Here is a 13,354-nt window from a genome sequence, read left to right on the forward strand (position 1 = left end):
AACCGGAACCATCCCAGATGTCAGAATAAAGAGTAGATCAGTTGAGTTTCACGTGTCTCTTTCGTTGTTCTGGAATTAATTCGAAAATCTATCAATATCTCGGTCAAAGTTATAAGTAAAAAAATTACATATTTTCAAAAATTCTCACGTGGCAAGAAAAAAACAAAAACAGATTTTTAAAAAACAGCTACTGTTGGTTGTAAACACGTTAAAATAAATCATGCATTCAGCTCACATGTGACTCAAATTAAAACATCACGTGCTAAGGTTTCTAGCTCTATAAAATAAACAAAAAAAAATTAGGAAGCTACTTATTTCCCTACAGCTCAAAAAATCAAGAATCATTGTAAAAATACGACTGAAATTCATACATTACAGTTCGGTTATTCAAAGACCTCTTAAAACCGTGCCAGTTTTTTGTGTTTTTTTTAGTGCAAACTTTTTTGTAGAAAAATTCCTATAAAAAATATCCGTCACGTCATATCCACAAAAAGGCTTCCACGATTTATAGAGGCTAAACGTGACGTTATGCATTTTTGGGGCTTCCTTCCGTGACGATACACTTTTTCTAATAAGGTTATGTTCTACCGTTTAGTTATCCATAGTTATTCGATATGGAACGCTGAACTGGCATTTTCTCGTCTTTTATTATTTTTTATTGCTTTGATGTCTTTCGAATGGGTCAACTCGACAATTTTATAACTAGTGTTAATGCTGTCATATCTAGGTTTTTTGATGTTTCGCCTAGAGATAAGTTTTTGGTAGTTGCTTCGCAAACCGATACATGTGCTATTTTATTTACCCAACATGTGTCTAGAATCCCTTCTCCGCCCGTTCATACTGTTCACGTGCACCACACATGTCTATCTTCCCGTCTGCACCCATTCTCTCTTTGTCTATGTCTCGGTCTCTTCACCTTTCTCTGATCTTTGCAAACACCATCACCCCGCCTCTCCATCGCCTCCTCCTTTGAGTATTCACCTCCCATTGCCATCTTGTATTTAAAACGTCTATAGACAGTTTGGGGTCATTCCCATTGTTTTTGCTCTATTTTATGCCTTGCTTTATTCCTTTTTTTATTATGCAATTTTTAACGAGAGTCTAGTTTTATTGTTTGTTTTCAGAACTAAATTCCAAACAAGACAGAATGCTGGAGCGTGTGTTGAGTGTTTTCATTTTCGTCCTTTACCTTTTCGACACCGTCTTCGCCACGACTGAAGAGCACAACAAAGGAAAAGGTGAGGCTTTTTAACTTGCATAATTATTATTTCAATTCCGAATCTAGTTTCAATTAAATGCCTTCAAATTAGGTCAGTTATTAATTTATTGACTGAACATATTAAACCCGTCTTGTTTCCTTTTCTCTGGCCATCTTTCGATCTTCAAATGGCGTGATTGATAAATGAGACCACCATAAAATTCTCACATGTTCTTTGAAAAAAGCAGCTGCCAATTTCACCACTATCTCTAGTTTTTTTGCAGATGACATGTATAAGAGAAAAATCAGTGCAGTTGGAATCAAAGATCGTGGAGTCCGCTTGGAACAGTTTGCCGTTCCTTCATAGTTTGGCAAAATTCAAACGCAGATGTGCTCTGTGAGCATTCCACCACCCATCATCCCTCCACCATGCACCAATAATCACATTTCTGTCAAAACGCGGTATCACTAACTTCAATTAATAAATGATATTGAAGGCGATTTTCTTTATTTGGTTTCTTATTTCACTGAAATGGTTTAGAAAAAAACAGATAAGAGACACTCGAATGCTGATAATTTGAAGTGTTTAACTGATAAAAAAGTTTTCCCGACATGAAAAGGTGTAAAGGTTGAATGGACGTCTAAAAGAACTTCCATATTTGAGCGAAGGTAAACATTTTATAATGAAAATGCAGTTATCATGATGAGCAGAAATTATGGAACATTTTTTAGAAAAATAAACCAAAAAGAACGTGTGAGATACAGAACAAATTATTTTTTTTGAGTAATTTTCTGATTTTTTATGGAGCGATTTGATATTTGTATAAGCTTAAAATTAAAAAAGTTTGGAAACCACCTAAACTCATCAAATGATAGGGTCACATAGCAGTTGAACGTACTGGATTAAAAATTCTTATAGAGAACATTAGTTGATTTGTAAATCACTTTATTTCTTTCCGTGTTTTTTTAAGTAAGAGCAATTTTCAAAAAGAATATGAGAACGTTGATTTCACGATATTTAAAATTAAATTCACTTAAAAACCCGAACATTGTACATATAAACGCATATTTGTATAGATGTAATCTCTTGAATATTGATAAAGAAGTCCATAATTTCATTGAATTCCAACTTTTTGCATTGTGTGCTGAATCACAACATCAATGACCGAATCAATAACCACCTGAAACAATATTTTATTTTATTTCAATGTCTTCAAAAGAAAAAAGAAAAAAATATGACTCACCTGAATCTGTTCAGTGTCTGTGGCACAAGTCACATGTTCATAAATTGAGCGTTTTTTGTTTTTATTCAATGAAATGAATCGCTTTCGAATGTAGTCAAGTGCGCTATCACATTCCTGTGGACCTGAAACAGTTATAAAGTTTTTTAACTAATAATTGAAAATTTTCACAAATTGTCATTCTCCAAGATTTTTTTAAACAAAAAAAAACGCACCTTTATAACTCGTCAATGCAACTGTAATATTGGTATGCTTGATTTTAATTTTGAAAAGATCAATTTTATTTAAAAATAATATCATTGCAGTGTTGAGAAAATACCTTCCATTACATATTTTCTCAAATAAATTCAACGATTCTTTCATTCGATTCTATAATTGAAATATTTATCTGGAAGTTTAAAAATCTCGTGACAAACCACAGTAGCATCTTCTCTTAAAACTTGATCATATTCTGATAATGAAGTTATAAAAAGAACAGCTTGAACATCATCAAATACATGAAGCCATTTTCTTCGCTGGGCTCGTTGACCTCCGACGTCAAATATTCTGAAAATTTTTAGCATTGAATAAAAAACTTCGAAAATCAAAATGTTCAGTTGAAAAATAGTTTTACCTAAAATTAAAATTTTTCAGCATAATTTTGTATTGAATAACTCCAGATGTTGGAACTCTGCTTTTCAGAATATCTTCTTCGGTTGGTAAATAGTCCTTTTGGATAATTCTTGAAAAGTTCTCAAGGAAACTGAAAATACCCAAATGTATATACTACCTCAGATGATTTATAAACTTACTAAATTGTTGAATCATCAATATTATATACAGTTTTATCTCTCAACATCATTGCAATTGTTTCATCTTTTATATATTTTTGAATAGCATTTATCACTTCTGGTCCAAGTAATTTTTCAGAATCATCAGCTTTTTTGAAGTTTTCCGTAAACATTCGAACTTCATTTATATGATCCTGAATATAATATTTTAATTTTAAGGTTCAACTTGTTAGCACTCACAAATGAAAGAGGATTTTTATAAGATTTATTTTCTCGACCAACTGACAAATGAATTTCTTCGATACCTTCCAGAATATTCATATAAATTCCGTGTTTTCGAACCATTTTTTCTTCAGCACTATAACCTTCGTCGTGGATGATTCTGAATTTAAGGTTTTTTTTTCAATTTTTCTTCAGACAAAAACATTCAGAAAAACAAAAAAAAACTTACTTAATTTGCTTAATTGTAGTACTTTTTCCAGACTCTCCAGGCCCTGAAAAAATATGAATTAAACATTTTTAAAATTAATTTTAAACATACCCAAAATAAGTAATTTCAAAATTTTTATTTTTCGATCCTTTTCCAAGTCATTTTCAATTGATTTATTATGTTCCACCTGCAAAGTTTAAATTATGGTTGATAGAAATTACAGTTACTAAAACCTGTTTTTTGTACTCCTCCTTGTCGAGCATATAAGTTTCCGAAGAACACAAGGCACCCATTATGCTGAAACTTTTTTAAAAAATAAAATACATCTTGTAATTGTAAGTTTAAGTTTAATTGAAGTCAGGCATCAGAAAACCATTGTAGTAACATTAAAAATAGTTCACTTTGGTTCACTGATTTTAATATAAGTTTACAGAGCACGTTTAAATTCAATGGGAAATTCGAAAAAGGAATCCTGGAATTAAACTTCAGGAGGTCTAAATAATTATCTGACGATCTAGAAAACGGAAATAGAAAACATGTGAAATATATTGGTCCTGAAACATGAATCGGCAATGTTCAAAATACCGAGAAATTAATACCGAAATTGGAAGAAGTAAAACTTAGATTTCAAAGAATGTGCCCACATTTTTTTTTAAATTGAAATCAGTTAATTTATAGGATAAAATGAAAATAATTTGATTCAAACTTGGAATTCTTGTGTTTTGCTGCCTGGAAGATGCCAACGGACAAATTGGGTCACAGATTAACAAGGACAATAGCTTTTGTTATTGGTATCAATTAGATTACTTTGGAACTACAAAAATGAAATCGGAGTCTAAAAATTTAAAATTCAAAAAATAAATAAAAGTAACACTTTAAAATTTCTTGGAAACGTTAATAAACAAAATCGGAGTTTTTCAAACTTTTTTAATGATGAGTAAAACCGATTCGATTACCTAATAATGTTATGAGAAAAATACATTCGTTTCTTACACTTCTTAAACTGCTATAAACTGCAAATTAAATTATTGGTATTAAAAATATTGATTCAAAGTACTCAAAAAACAAGGCATTTGCACCCAAATCTTGGCTTACATGGAAACATGTGATAAACCTATAATTTCAAAACGATCTGCTTGAAAATGAATTTTAATATGAATCATATTCATGACGTGGAAAAAAGAAAAACCTGTTATTGTCGAGGAATCTGTTAATGAAACTAACTAGACAGACATAATAATATATCTTGCTATTTTGTCAGACTGAAAATTCAGACACGAATAATGCTCTGATTTTTTGTTGTTCAAATGACATATTTACAAATAAAGTGAAACAAAGCTGGGAAACTGAAAAAAAGCGTGTCAATAAACTATACACAAAATTGAGCATAATGTTTTTGATACTATGAATAGGCAAAGTAATACAACGCTAACAAAATAAAAGCACATGAGATTTGGAGATTGGGAGGAAATTGGAAAACTTGATAAAGTTATTTATTTTCATGTTAACTTGTCGTTGTGGAATCGAATAGCAAAACGTTTCCCTAAATTGTTAACTCCAAATGCATTTGCGTCGCGCCTAGGCTCTATTCCATTCGACACCCTCTTCCCCCCAACTTGACCTCCCGGGCTATAGCTGGTCCAACTGGTCATTTTACTTATTTGTTCACACATCATTTTATTTTCTTCTTTTTTTATCTTCCGGTGTAGCTCTTTCTTGTGACAAATAAACAATATATTTATTGAAAAAGTGTTTGCGTGTGTAGAAAATAATTGAAGTAGCAAAAAATCATAGGAGAGGACTTAAGATAATTCATGAGAAACATTTGGTTTATGTTTTGATCACTTGAAGATATATAAATCTGGCATATTTTTGAGGCGTTATTGATTTATTTTCTTCAGCTAATTCAGAAACTTAATGAAAAAATTCTCGTGATTTCAGGACAGCTGAAATTTCTCAAGTTAGCCAACCATGGAAATCAAGAATTCAGACGAACTCTTTGATAGATCTTGTACTTTTTATTCAATTTTTTACGATCAAACGACAAATCTATCAAAGGTAAATTAAACCTTGAATATGATTTGAATAACACAAGAAAATAATAATTTTTGCTTGACATTTGCTTGCTCAACCATTTAGTACTTCTTCGCATACAAAAAATGGCGTAGGCTTGATTAAAATGGAGGAAATTTTGATTGAATTCGTGTTCAGTCTGGATCAATCTTTTCTTGGTAGTTCATAGTGACTCAGTTAACATGGGAAATAAAAAAAAACAGAAAGTTGAACAAAGTGTTGTTATAGCAATCATTGAAGTATCAAAACAAACCATTCAACTTCTAGAAGCCAAACATCTGTGTCTAGGTTTATTGGAAAAATCTAGATTTATGCACGAGATATGATGTTTAAGACTATATAGCTGTCTGCAAAACTGCTTATTTCTGTATAATTAGTAAGTTTCATAATAAAAAATGAATGTGGAAATATAGTCGAATAATTCAATGATATGAAAATAATGTGCATTTTTGTTGAGTTTTTGAAACGTACTTTAAATACTACCTGAAAGTGGTCGTTTTTTCCCAAAAACTTGTGCTAAATTTTTTTCGGCACATTACAATTTTCAGCAAGTTTTTGAGACACATTTTGAGCTATTAATATAATTAAAACATTTTCCAATTTATCACAACATTTTTTTTCATTTTTATGTTTTTGTTTGATTTTAAAAAGTAAGTTATCATACCAAAATTTACAGTTTTGTTGATTTTTTAAGAAGATTGACGGCCCTCCAGTGAATTGGATTTACCAACATTGGTGCATTTTTTGTTGGACTATTTTCAAAATCTTTTCATACTTTGAAAAACTTATAATTTTGAAAAGAAACCCCCGTGTACCCAATGTATTTTCTAGACAAAAAGTTTAGAACAAATTATGGGATTGGCAAATTTCAAATAGTTTAGTTAGAAATCACGGAAAAATGGAAAACTTTGTTTTCTTTTCTAATAATAAGAATGAATTTAGTGACACATTTCAACCGGACTGAAAATCAAATTTCAGATCTTTCAGGTAAATACAGCAAGTTTTCAAATTATTTAAGAAGCAAAAGTTCAAAGAAACTTGAGTGACCTAACCCACAGGTGGGGTCGCGACTATAATTCTATCAAAAATTAAAATTACGTTCAAATTCAGTTCTAGATTTGATAAAATTTATTTTCATAAGAATTCTGACCAGCTTTACCATCTAATTCTTCGTATTCTAGTTTGTTTTCATTTTCACACGTCAGTTCCAAAAACCGGCTGGTTTTGAATCTTCTGGCTCTGACGTATAGATTAAAAAATTATCCCGACAAAGAAAAGTCAAAATAGGAAAAAAACATTGAGATTACTTTAGGAATTTTCCAAACTAAAAATCGAATAACTGTGCTCAAGAATGGAAATCGAATTTTAAAAATTCACAATTTGTGTATTCGGTATTAAATCTGACAAATATGAATAACAGGCAGCTGATTTCGGTTTCGAAATTTTCCTATGTTTAGTTTCAAAAAGGCTGTATGAGGTGATAGAAATGGCATATCAAAAAGAAAATTAAATAAGAAACAAGAGATCGATGGAAAACTTATGTGACAGAGTTAGATTGCCACTTAACTTTTTCCAAAATGTGCTATTACATGAGTAATGACGCACGGAATAGTTGATTTTCAAGTCAAAGCTCTCTGAAGAAAGTTATTGAAATAAAACATATTTTGTCAATTAATTTTACCATATTTGTCTTATTATTTTGTACTTTCATTGTTATATTTGACTTTTGTACCAGCTTTTATGTAGTTTCTCAAAAATACCAAGAGAAGTTTTCGAAGTGTTGAAGCGTATTCGAATAAAACTTTGCAATATTGATAAAGATTTTAAACAAAAAAATTTCTTATTTGTAGTTTGATATTTTAGAAATTGTAAAAAAAATAACTAGAACCTATACTTTGATAGTTTGATTTAAATTTAGAGAAAAAAACGAAATCATGCTGAAAAAATGAAAGTAGCGTTGTTGGTTCAGGTGCTATGACGACTGAATTCGGTTAACTTCTTGCAGAGTTTTTTGATCTTCTAGTATTCAAATTGTTTCGTGCCTAGACTCCCACTCATAGTAAACAATATGTCTATTGGTCTATAAATATTATACCAAATATCCCATATTAGAAAAACTCTAATTTGTGAACAAGGGAGATATGGAAAAGAAATTGGGCTAGATGTCTTTAGATTTTAGTTTTCAAAATATGAAGGAGAAGAAAAATAAGGGGTTTGGGTGGAATTGAGTTTGTGAGAAGAAGCTTGGTTCTAATGAGGGGTTGAGTTAGATACTGGTCGATCAAAACGGATTGAGCTTGCTTGACGACCGACTAACTGTCAGGTGACTGGTAGGAAGATGGAAAAACATTATTTTATAACAAAACTATAGAAACATGGTGGCTAAGTTGAAATCCCAGCAGATATTTTTTGATGAGACTTGGTAAGTAAAAGGGAATAGGCATAACAGGTGAATCAGAAGAGGGACGGAGCTAAGTTTTTCTAGAATTAGCATGACGTGTAAGCATAAGACGAACTATTATTTCTAGGCAGTAAATATTTATAGTGGCATTCAACATTTAAAGTTCTTCAGACTGCAAGAGTTCAACTTCTCCTTGGATGAGATAGTAAGGTATGTATAATAAATATATGAAAATTCTTGCAATAAAGAAATACTTGGTATGTAAAGTAGTATGTATTTTAACAGTGTTTTTTTAGAGACAAGTTTAGATTTCAATTCAAATTTTTATAAAAGCAGACATCGCGTCTTTTTCTGTTTTCTGACTGAATTTCCTTGTCGACAAAATCAAAGGAAGGCCAAAAAATCAGATTATTACTTCCAGCTCCAGTGAAAGTAGCAAGAAAAACCTGAGAATTCTAGAAACCGTTTCTCAATTACACGAATGACCGAATTTTTCCATTGAGAATTCCTGGTACCTTATTTTTTTCCAATAATTGATTATGAAATGAGTTAAAACTTTTTAAATATATTGCTCATTGTTATGTTAAAGTTTGCTCCATGAACGGTAATGAAACTATTAAACTTTGGAAATAAAATATAATTGAATATTTATAGGTTAACATTAAAATTTCAGGCGTTTGTAAGAATAATCAATGGGTAAAATAAGAAAAAAAAGAATACTGAGAGTTGTTTTGTAGGCATACGAAAGCCAACAGGAAATTATAATTGTTCTGCTTTTTTTCTGATAACAAAACAGAACTGGAAATTTAAATTACACGTTTTCAGAGTCATATACATAGTTTATTGAAACATTCTTGTTTAAATTCATAATATTTTCAAATCGTTTTTCAAGAATTCTTATAGCCTTTGGCTTATTTATATTTGACAAGATGCAACTAACTAATAAACAACTAATGTTTTTGTTTTTTGTCATTGTTTTTATCTTTTTTAAAATTATTTTCAGATCAAGTAGACTGAAAGCTGGTCACACAAATTTTTTAGACACAATGCAAACAATAAGTGATGGGTATAAAGTCTGAAAGAGCATTAAAATTGGTACAAAAAATTAAATGAGTTGTTTCGTCATCTCTATTTTCCTTTCTGGAATTATATTTTCCTCGAATTCAATAGGTGTAGTTCGCGCCGAAGTACTATCCGCCTCCAGGTGAGATTTTCTAGTGTATTGTTTATCAATTTATTTCATATACTATAAATAATGCTAGTCTGTTCCGTTGGTTGTTATCTATGAACACCATGAGCAAAGTGCACGGCACTTGACAATTTTAGGTAGTTACCGATTGCTGAATATTTTCGGATATTCTCAAACCTGATAAATTCCGGAGTTGATGTGTTATTTCGGAATTACGTATTTCAGTATCGGACATTTTCTGACGACTAAGTCTAAAATTGCAAAGGTTCATTTCGAAAAGTAAATATTTTTGCAACACCATACATCTATATGCTTATAAATCTATAGATATACCCTATTTTTACTCACGAATTCAATAGTTTATTTTTGATGATTTATCAATGACTTTTTTAATTCGTGAATTTTGCAGCTGCATTGATTTACTATCAGACTGCAAACACCGTAAAGAGTACTGTTCCGTTCCAGAATATACTGAGCTAATGTTCAAGTTCTGCAAAAATACTTGCGATTTATGTCAGAACGATCCAAATGAAGTTATTCGAAAAAGATTTCATGATGAACCTAATGGTTAGTTTGTTATTAAAATTTGTAATTTAAAATTCGGTTACAGCTGGCATTCCTGAATGGCATACTGCAAATATTCAAACAACTACTAAAACAACTGAAATCACTACGTCTACTTCAAGTTGCACTGATAAATATAATACATGTGAATTTTCTAAACCCTTGTGCGAAAGCAAATATAAAGCCATAATGGAAAAAAGATGCCCGAAAACTTGTGGCGTTTGTTGATAATCGTTGAATAATTTGTACCCTGAACTGATAAATGTTTAGAAAATTTTCATTTTTTTGAACCATTGCTGAAAGTCATACATTGAAATAAAAATTTAATTCCTGGAAAACTACAAGATCCATTTACTGCATGGATTCGATGTTCGAGTATTGCTAATTGAGTTTTTGATACCAAAGAAACCTCAACTATTTTTACTGATGTTTTCTCTAAACTCCCACCATTTTCAAACTTGCAGATATGATTATATCGAACAACATATCAATGACAACCTGAAAAAGATTCTCCAATTTATATTTAAACTTGATAACTCACTTGAATTCTAGCTGTATCCGTGGCACTTGTGACATGCTGATATATTTTCCGATTTTTGTTATTATTGAGAGAAATAAATTGAACTCGAATGTACTCAAGTGCACAATCACGTTCTCGAGGACCTAGAAATCATTTATTAATTAGTTTTAAGATGATAATTGGAAAAAAGGAAATAATTGAATCTAACCTTCGTAGTCTGGAAATGCTACTGTAATGTTGGTGTGAGTGATTTTGATTTCGAAAAGATCAATTTTGTTCAAAAATAGAATAATTGCGGTTGAATGAAAATACATCCCATTGCATATTTCATTAAACAAATGAAGTGATTCTTCTATTCGGCTCTATAACAAATAAATATTTTAATTGTCTCAACTTAAAAAAACACACCACAAAAGCATCTTCTCTCAAAACTTGATTATATTCTGATAGTGAAGTAATAAAAAGAATTGCATGGGAATCGTCTAACACATGACCGCTCAGCTAATTGTGCGTTGGGGAAACACAGCCGAGTTCAAACCAGAGCGTCTAGAGAGAGGAGGCGAAGGTCAAGTGCCGAGCGAGGAAGGATAAAGATAAGCGATGTAACGAGTAACACATTGTATGACTATAAGACTCCTTCATTAATAAACAATTAAGACAATCAATTAGCGGCTGTGGATTGTACCATCAAGTCCAGCGGATGATGAGTGAACTGTTCATGTATTGTTGTTGTCAATCGGTCAATCAACTAGGCAATTGGGTCAGAGGCTGTGCTCTGATCCCAATGCCCGTGATTGCCGATGCAATCAATACTTCGGAGAGAAAACAACTAAATATCAATTAATAAAACGGAAAAGGTAAAGGGGACGACCGCTCAGAAGGAGCGGTTGATAATCGAATGAATGAAACTATTTAGGCCAGCCAATTAGGATGAGCAAGCTGCGCCGCGCCGCGGTCGGCGGCGCGTGCGCGTGGCGAGACCCAGCCGGTTGGCGGCAAATTTGAATGGGAAGGCGCTTAGAAAGATGCTAATCGGGAGAGAATTGCGAGAATAAAGGGAGCATAAAGGTTTTAAGCTACGGCGAACACGATGGAAATGTGTTCGTCGCGCTCAAAGAACTTTGTAATTGAGAGATGGTGGCATAGCCCAGCCCATCTCACAACACATGGGTAATTTTTCGACGTTGAGCACGTTGTCCCCCAATGTCGAAAAAAATGAATCTGTAAATAATTGTTTCCTTCCAAAAACCACAACAAACTGAACAAAGTGTTACTTGAAAGTCAAATGTTTTATATTTGCTTCATATTGTGCAATTCCCAAGGTTGGGACTCTGGTTTTCAATATATCTTCTCCGGTTGGCAAGTATTCTTTTCCAATAACTCTTGCAAGGTTTTCAATGAAACTGGAAATAATAATAATTAGACTGAATAAAACCCAACGTTTAACTTGCTGAATTGTTGAGTCTTCAATATTATAAACAGTTTTATTCCTCAACATCATGGCAACTGTTTCATCTTTTATGTACATCTGGATAGACTTTATAATGTCTTTGCACAAAACATTTTCAGTCTCTCCAGTTTTATTGAACTGTTTCGTAAATATTCGGATTTGATTTAGGCATTCCTATAATGGAAATTAGTTTTGAAACATTTACCGTATTTCCTCTATTAGTTTTGCACCCCTTTGCTCAACTTTCACAGCTCATATCTCAGTAGTCGTTTGTTTTATAAAAAAGTTGTCAACTGATAAAATTTTTGCAAGATGTTTTCTAACGTTTGTAGTTTGTTAATTATTTATATGCTTAAAACAAAACGAGATATGAGTTGTCAAAGTTGAGCAAAGGGGTGCAAAACTAATAGAGGAAATACGGTAATTACTTACAATTGAAGATGGATTTTCGTAAATTAATTGTCTCCACATAATTGCCCAGTGTATCTCATCAATACCTTCCAAGATATTTATATAAATTCCATGTTTTAGAGCTCTTTTTTCTTCAACACTGTATCCTCCACAATGAAGAATTCTCAAAATTTCAATATTACAAACTACCGATAATATATTATCTAATTATTTTGAAAATCAGCTGAGTAGGTGATAATTTTTGGAAGCAACTGAAAAAATGTAGTTTTCATTGAATTTACCTTACTTGCTTGACTATTGTACTTTTTCCTGACTCTCCCGGACCTAAATATAATAAAGGTTACATTTTGATTATGTTTTTTTTTTTAATCAGGTACCTATGATAAGAAGCTTTAAAGCCTTCTTCTTACGTTCCTCGAGTATTTGTGTTTCGATTTTCAAGTTTTCATCTATCTTCAAAAATATATTTTCACTCAAAGTTTTACTTAACCTCCACCTGTTTCTTAAGTTGCTCTCTGCCGAGAACATGATTTTTGGCCGATGAAGAAAATGATGCACCCAGCTTTGAAAGGCTGAAAGTTTTGCCTAGTTTTTTTTTACAATAGTGGCTTTGGGTCTGATAAAAACACTAGTGAAAATTACGAATGAAATAATTTGAGACATGCTCAAGATATTGAAAGTTGTTATTTCCAAGTTTATATATAAACTTAAACTATAGTTTGAGTGCAAAGCACATTTTAGAAAATGTAATGTTTCCATGGTAACTTATAAACAAGTAATTAAAACAAGCTTAAAGTTTTTTTTTGAAAATGAAAAGTGAATGAAGCTGAATTAAATCGTCTTAAGAGATTGTTGGGGTGGCAGTTTGATTATTACATCTGAAAATTGTGTAGAATCATTGAAAATAAATGCCGTCCACGCCCAATTTTTCATTGACTCTGAGAAGTGAAGGAAGACATCCCTCCTATGTCAGAAAATGTACAATGGAAGAGGAATGCATCGTACCTAGTCCCCCAAGTAGTGGGGGACAATAAACACTCGGCCACCTCGCTCTATTGCGTGTCTACGTCTCACATCCATTTATACTATTGCACCGAATATTGGGTT

The 13,354-nt window shown here is 31.8% G+C and overlaps 4 protein-coding genes across 7 annotated transcripts; 2 read left to right on the forward strand and 2 right to left on the reverse strand.

Moving 5' to 3' along the window:
* Window positions 1-1,124: 1,124 nt before the first annotated feature.
* Window positions 1,125-1,698, forward strand: F56H9.2 (the record flags this gene model as incomplete). 2 transcript variants are annotated; one of them, NM_001269510.5, is made up of 2 exons in its annotated part: window positions 1,125-1,238; window positions 1,483-1,698. In NM_001269510.5, 2 exons carry the CDS (start codon window positions 1,148-1,150, stop codon window positions 1,563-1,565), a joined length of 174 nt encoding a protein of 57 aa, NP_001256439.1. The 2 variants fall into 2 exon arrangements, with proteins under 2 accessions (NP_001256439.1, NP_001256440.1); NM_001269511.3 differs by lacking the exon at window positions 1,125-1,238 and having other exon boundaries at window positions 1,488-1,565.
* Window positions 1,699-2,127: 429 nt separating this feature from the next.
* On the reverse strand, window positions 2,128-3,946 carry gpa-8 (Guanine nucleotide-binding protein alpha-8 subunit). Its single transcript, NM_073759.4, has 10 exons — window positions 3,873-3,946; window positions 3,751-3,826; window positions 3,661-3,703; window positions 3,450-3,591; window positions 3,231-3,403; window positions 3,053-3,181; window positions 2,856-2,985; window positions 2,655-2,808; window positions 2,443-2,564; window positions 2,128-2,379 (listed from the first exon to the last, which is right to left on the reverse strand). The coding sequence occupies exons 1-10, from the start codon at window positions 3,930-3,932 to the stop codon at window positions 2,314-2,316; spliced, it is 1,095 nt and encodes a 364-aa protein (NP_506160.1). The 5' UTR covers window positions 3,933-3,946; the 3' UTR covers window positions 2,128-2,313.
* A 4,315-nt stretch (window positions 3,947-8,261) lies between these two features.
* F56H9.8 (ShKT domain-containing protein) lies at window positions 8,262-10,094 on the forward strand (the record flags this gene model as incomplete). Of its 2 annotated transcripts, none has more annotated exons than NM_001269513.2 (3): window positions 8,262-8,323; window positions 9,768-9,869; window positions 9,913-10,094. In NM_001269513.2, the coding sequence occupies 2 exons, from the start codon at window positions 9,782-9,784 to the stop codon at window positions 10,092-10,094; spliced, it is 270 nt and encodes an 89-aa protein (NP_001256442.1). The 2 variants fall into 2 exon arrangements, with proteins under 2 accessions (NP_001256442.1, NP_001256441.1); NM_001269512.1 differs by lacking the exon at window positions 8,262-8,323 and adding an exon at window positions 9,223-9,317 and having other exon boundaries at window positions 9,712-9,869.
* Window positions 8,939-12,775, reverse strand: gpa-9 (Guanine nucleotide-binding protein alpha-9 subunit; the record flags this gene model as incomplete). Of its 2 annotated transcripts, NR_132533.1 has the most annotated exons (9): window positions 10,302-10,364; window positions 10,408-10,529; window positions 10,595-10,748; window positions 10,795-11,607; window positions 11,661-11,789; window positions 11,838-12,010; window positions 12,269-12,410; window positions 12,529-12,571; window positions 12,625-12,775. NR_132533.1 is itself a non-coding variant. In NM_001269515.3 (3 exons), 3 exons carry the CDS (start codon window positions 10,698-10,700, stop codon window positions 10,302-10,304), a joined length of 291 nt encoding a protein of 96 aa, NP_001256444.1. In that variant the 3' UTR covers window positions 8,939-10,301. The 2 variants fall into 2 exon arrangements, 1 of the variants encoding a protein (NP_001256444.1); NM_001269515.3 differs by lacking the exons at window positions 10,795-11,607; window positions 11,661-11,789; window positions 11,838-12,010; ... (1 more) ...; window positions 12,529-12,571; window positions 12,625-12,775 and having other exon boundaries at window positions 8,939-10,364; window positions 10,595-10,700.
* Between the last annotated feature and the right edge of the window lie 579 nt (window positions 12,776-13,354).

The sequence above is a fragment of the Caenorhabditis elegans genome, chromosome V (assembly GCF_000002985.6).
Source record: "Caenorhabditis elegans chromosome V".
Taxonomy (NCBI): Eukaryota; Metazoa; Nematoda; class Chromadorea; order Rhabditida; family Rhabditidae; genus Caenorhabditis; species Caenorhabditis elegans.

Bases quoted from the DNA above. Each gene is read 5' to 3' on its own strand.
- gpa-8 (NM_073759.4), bottom strand. From the start codon at position 3,932: ATGGGTGCCTTGTGTTCTTCGGAAACTTATATGCTCGACAAGGAGGAG. The intron at 3,704-3,750 runs GTATGTTTAAAA...ATATTTTTTCAG, and splicing joins TTTGAAATTACTTATTTTGG to GGCCTGGAGAGTCTGGAAAA. The intron at 2,565-2,654 runs GTGCGTTTTTTT...TAACTGTTTCAG, and splicing joins TGCATTGACGAGTTATAAAG to GTCCACAGGAATGTGATAGC.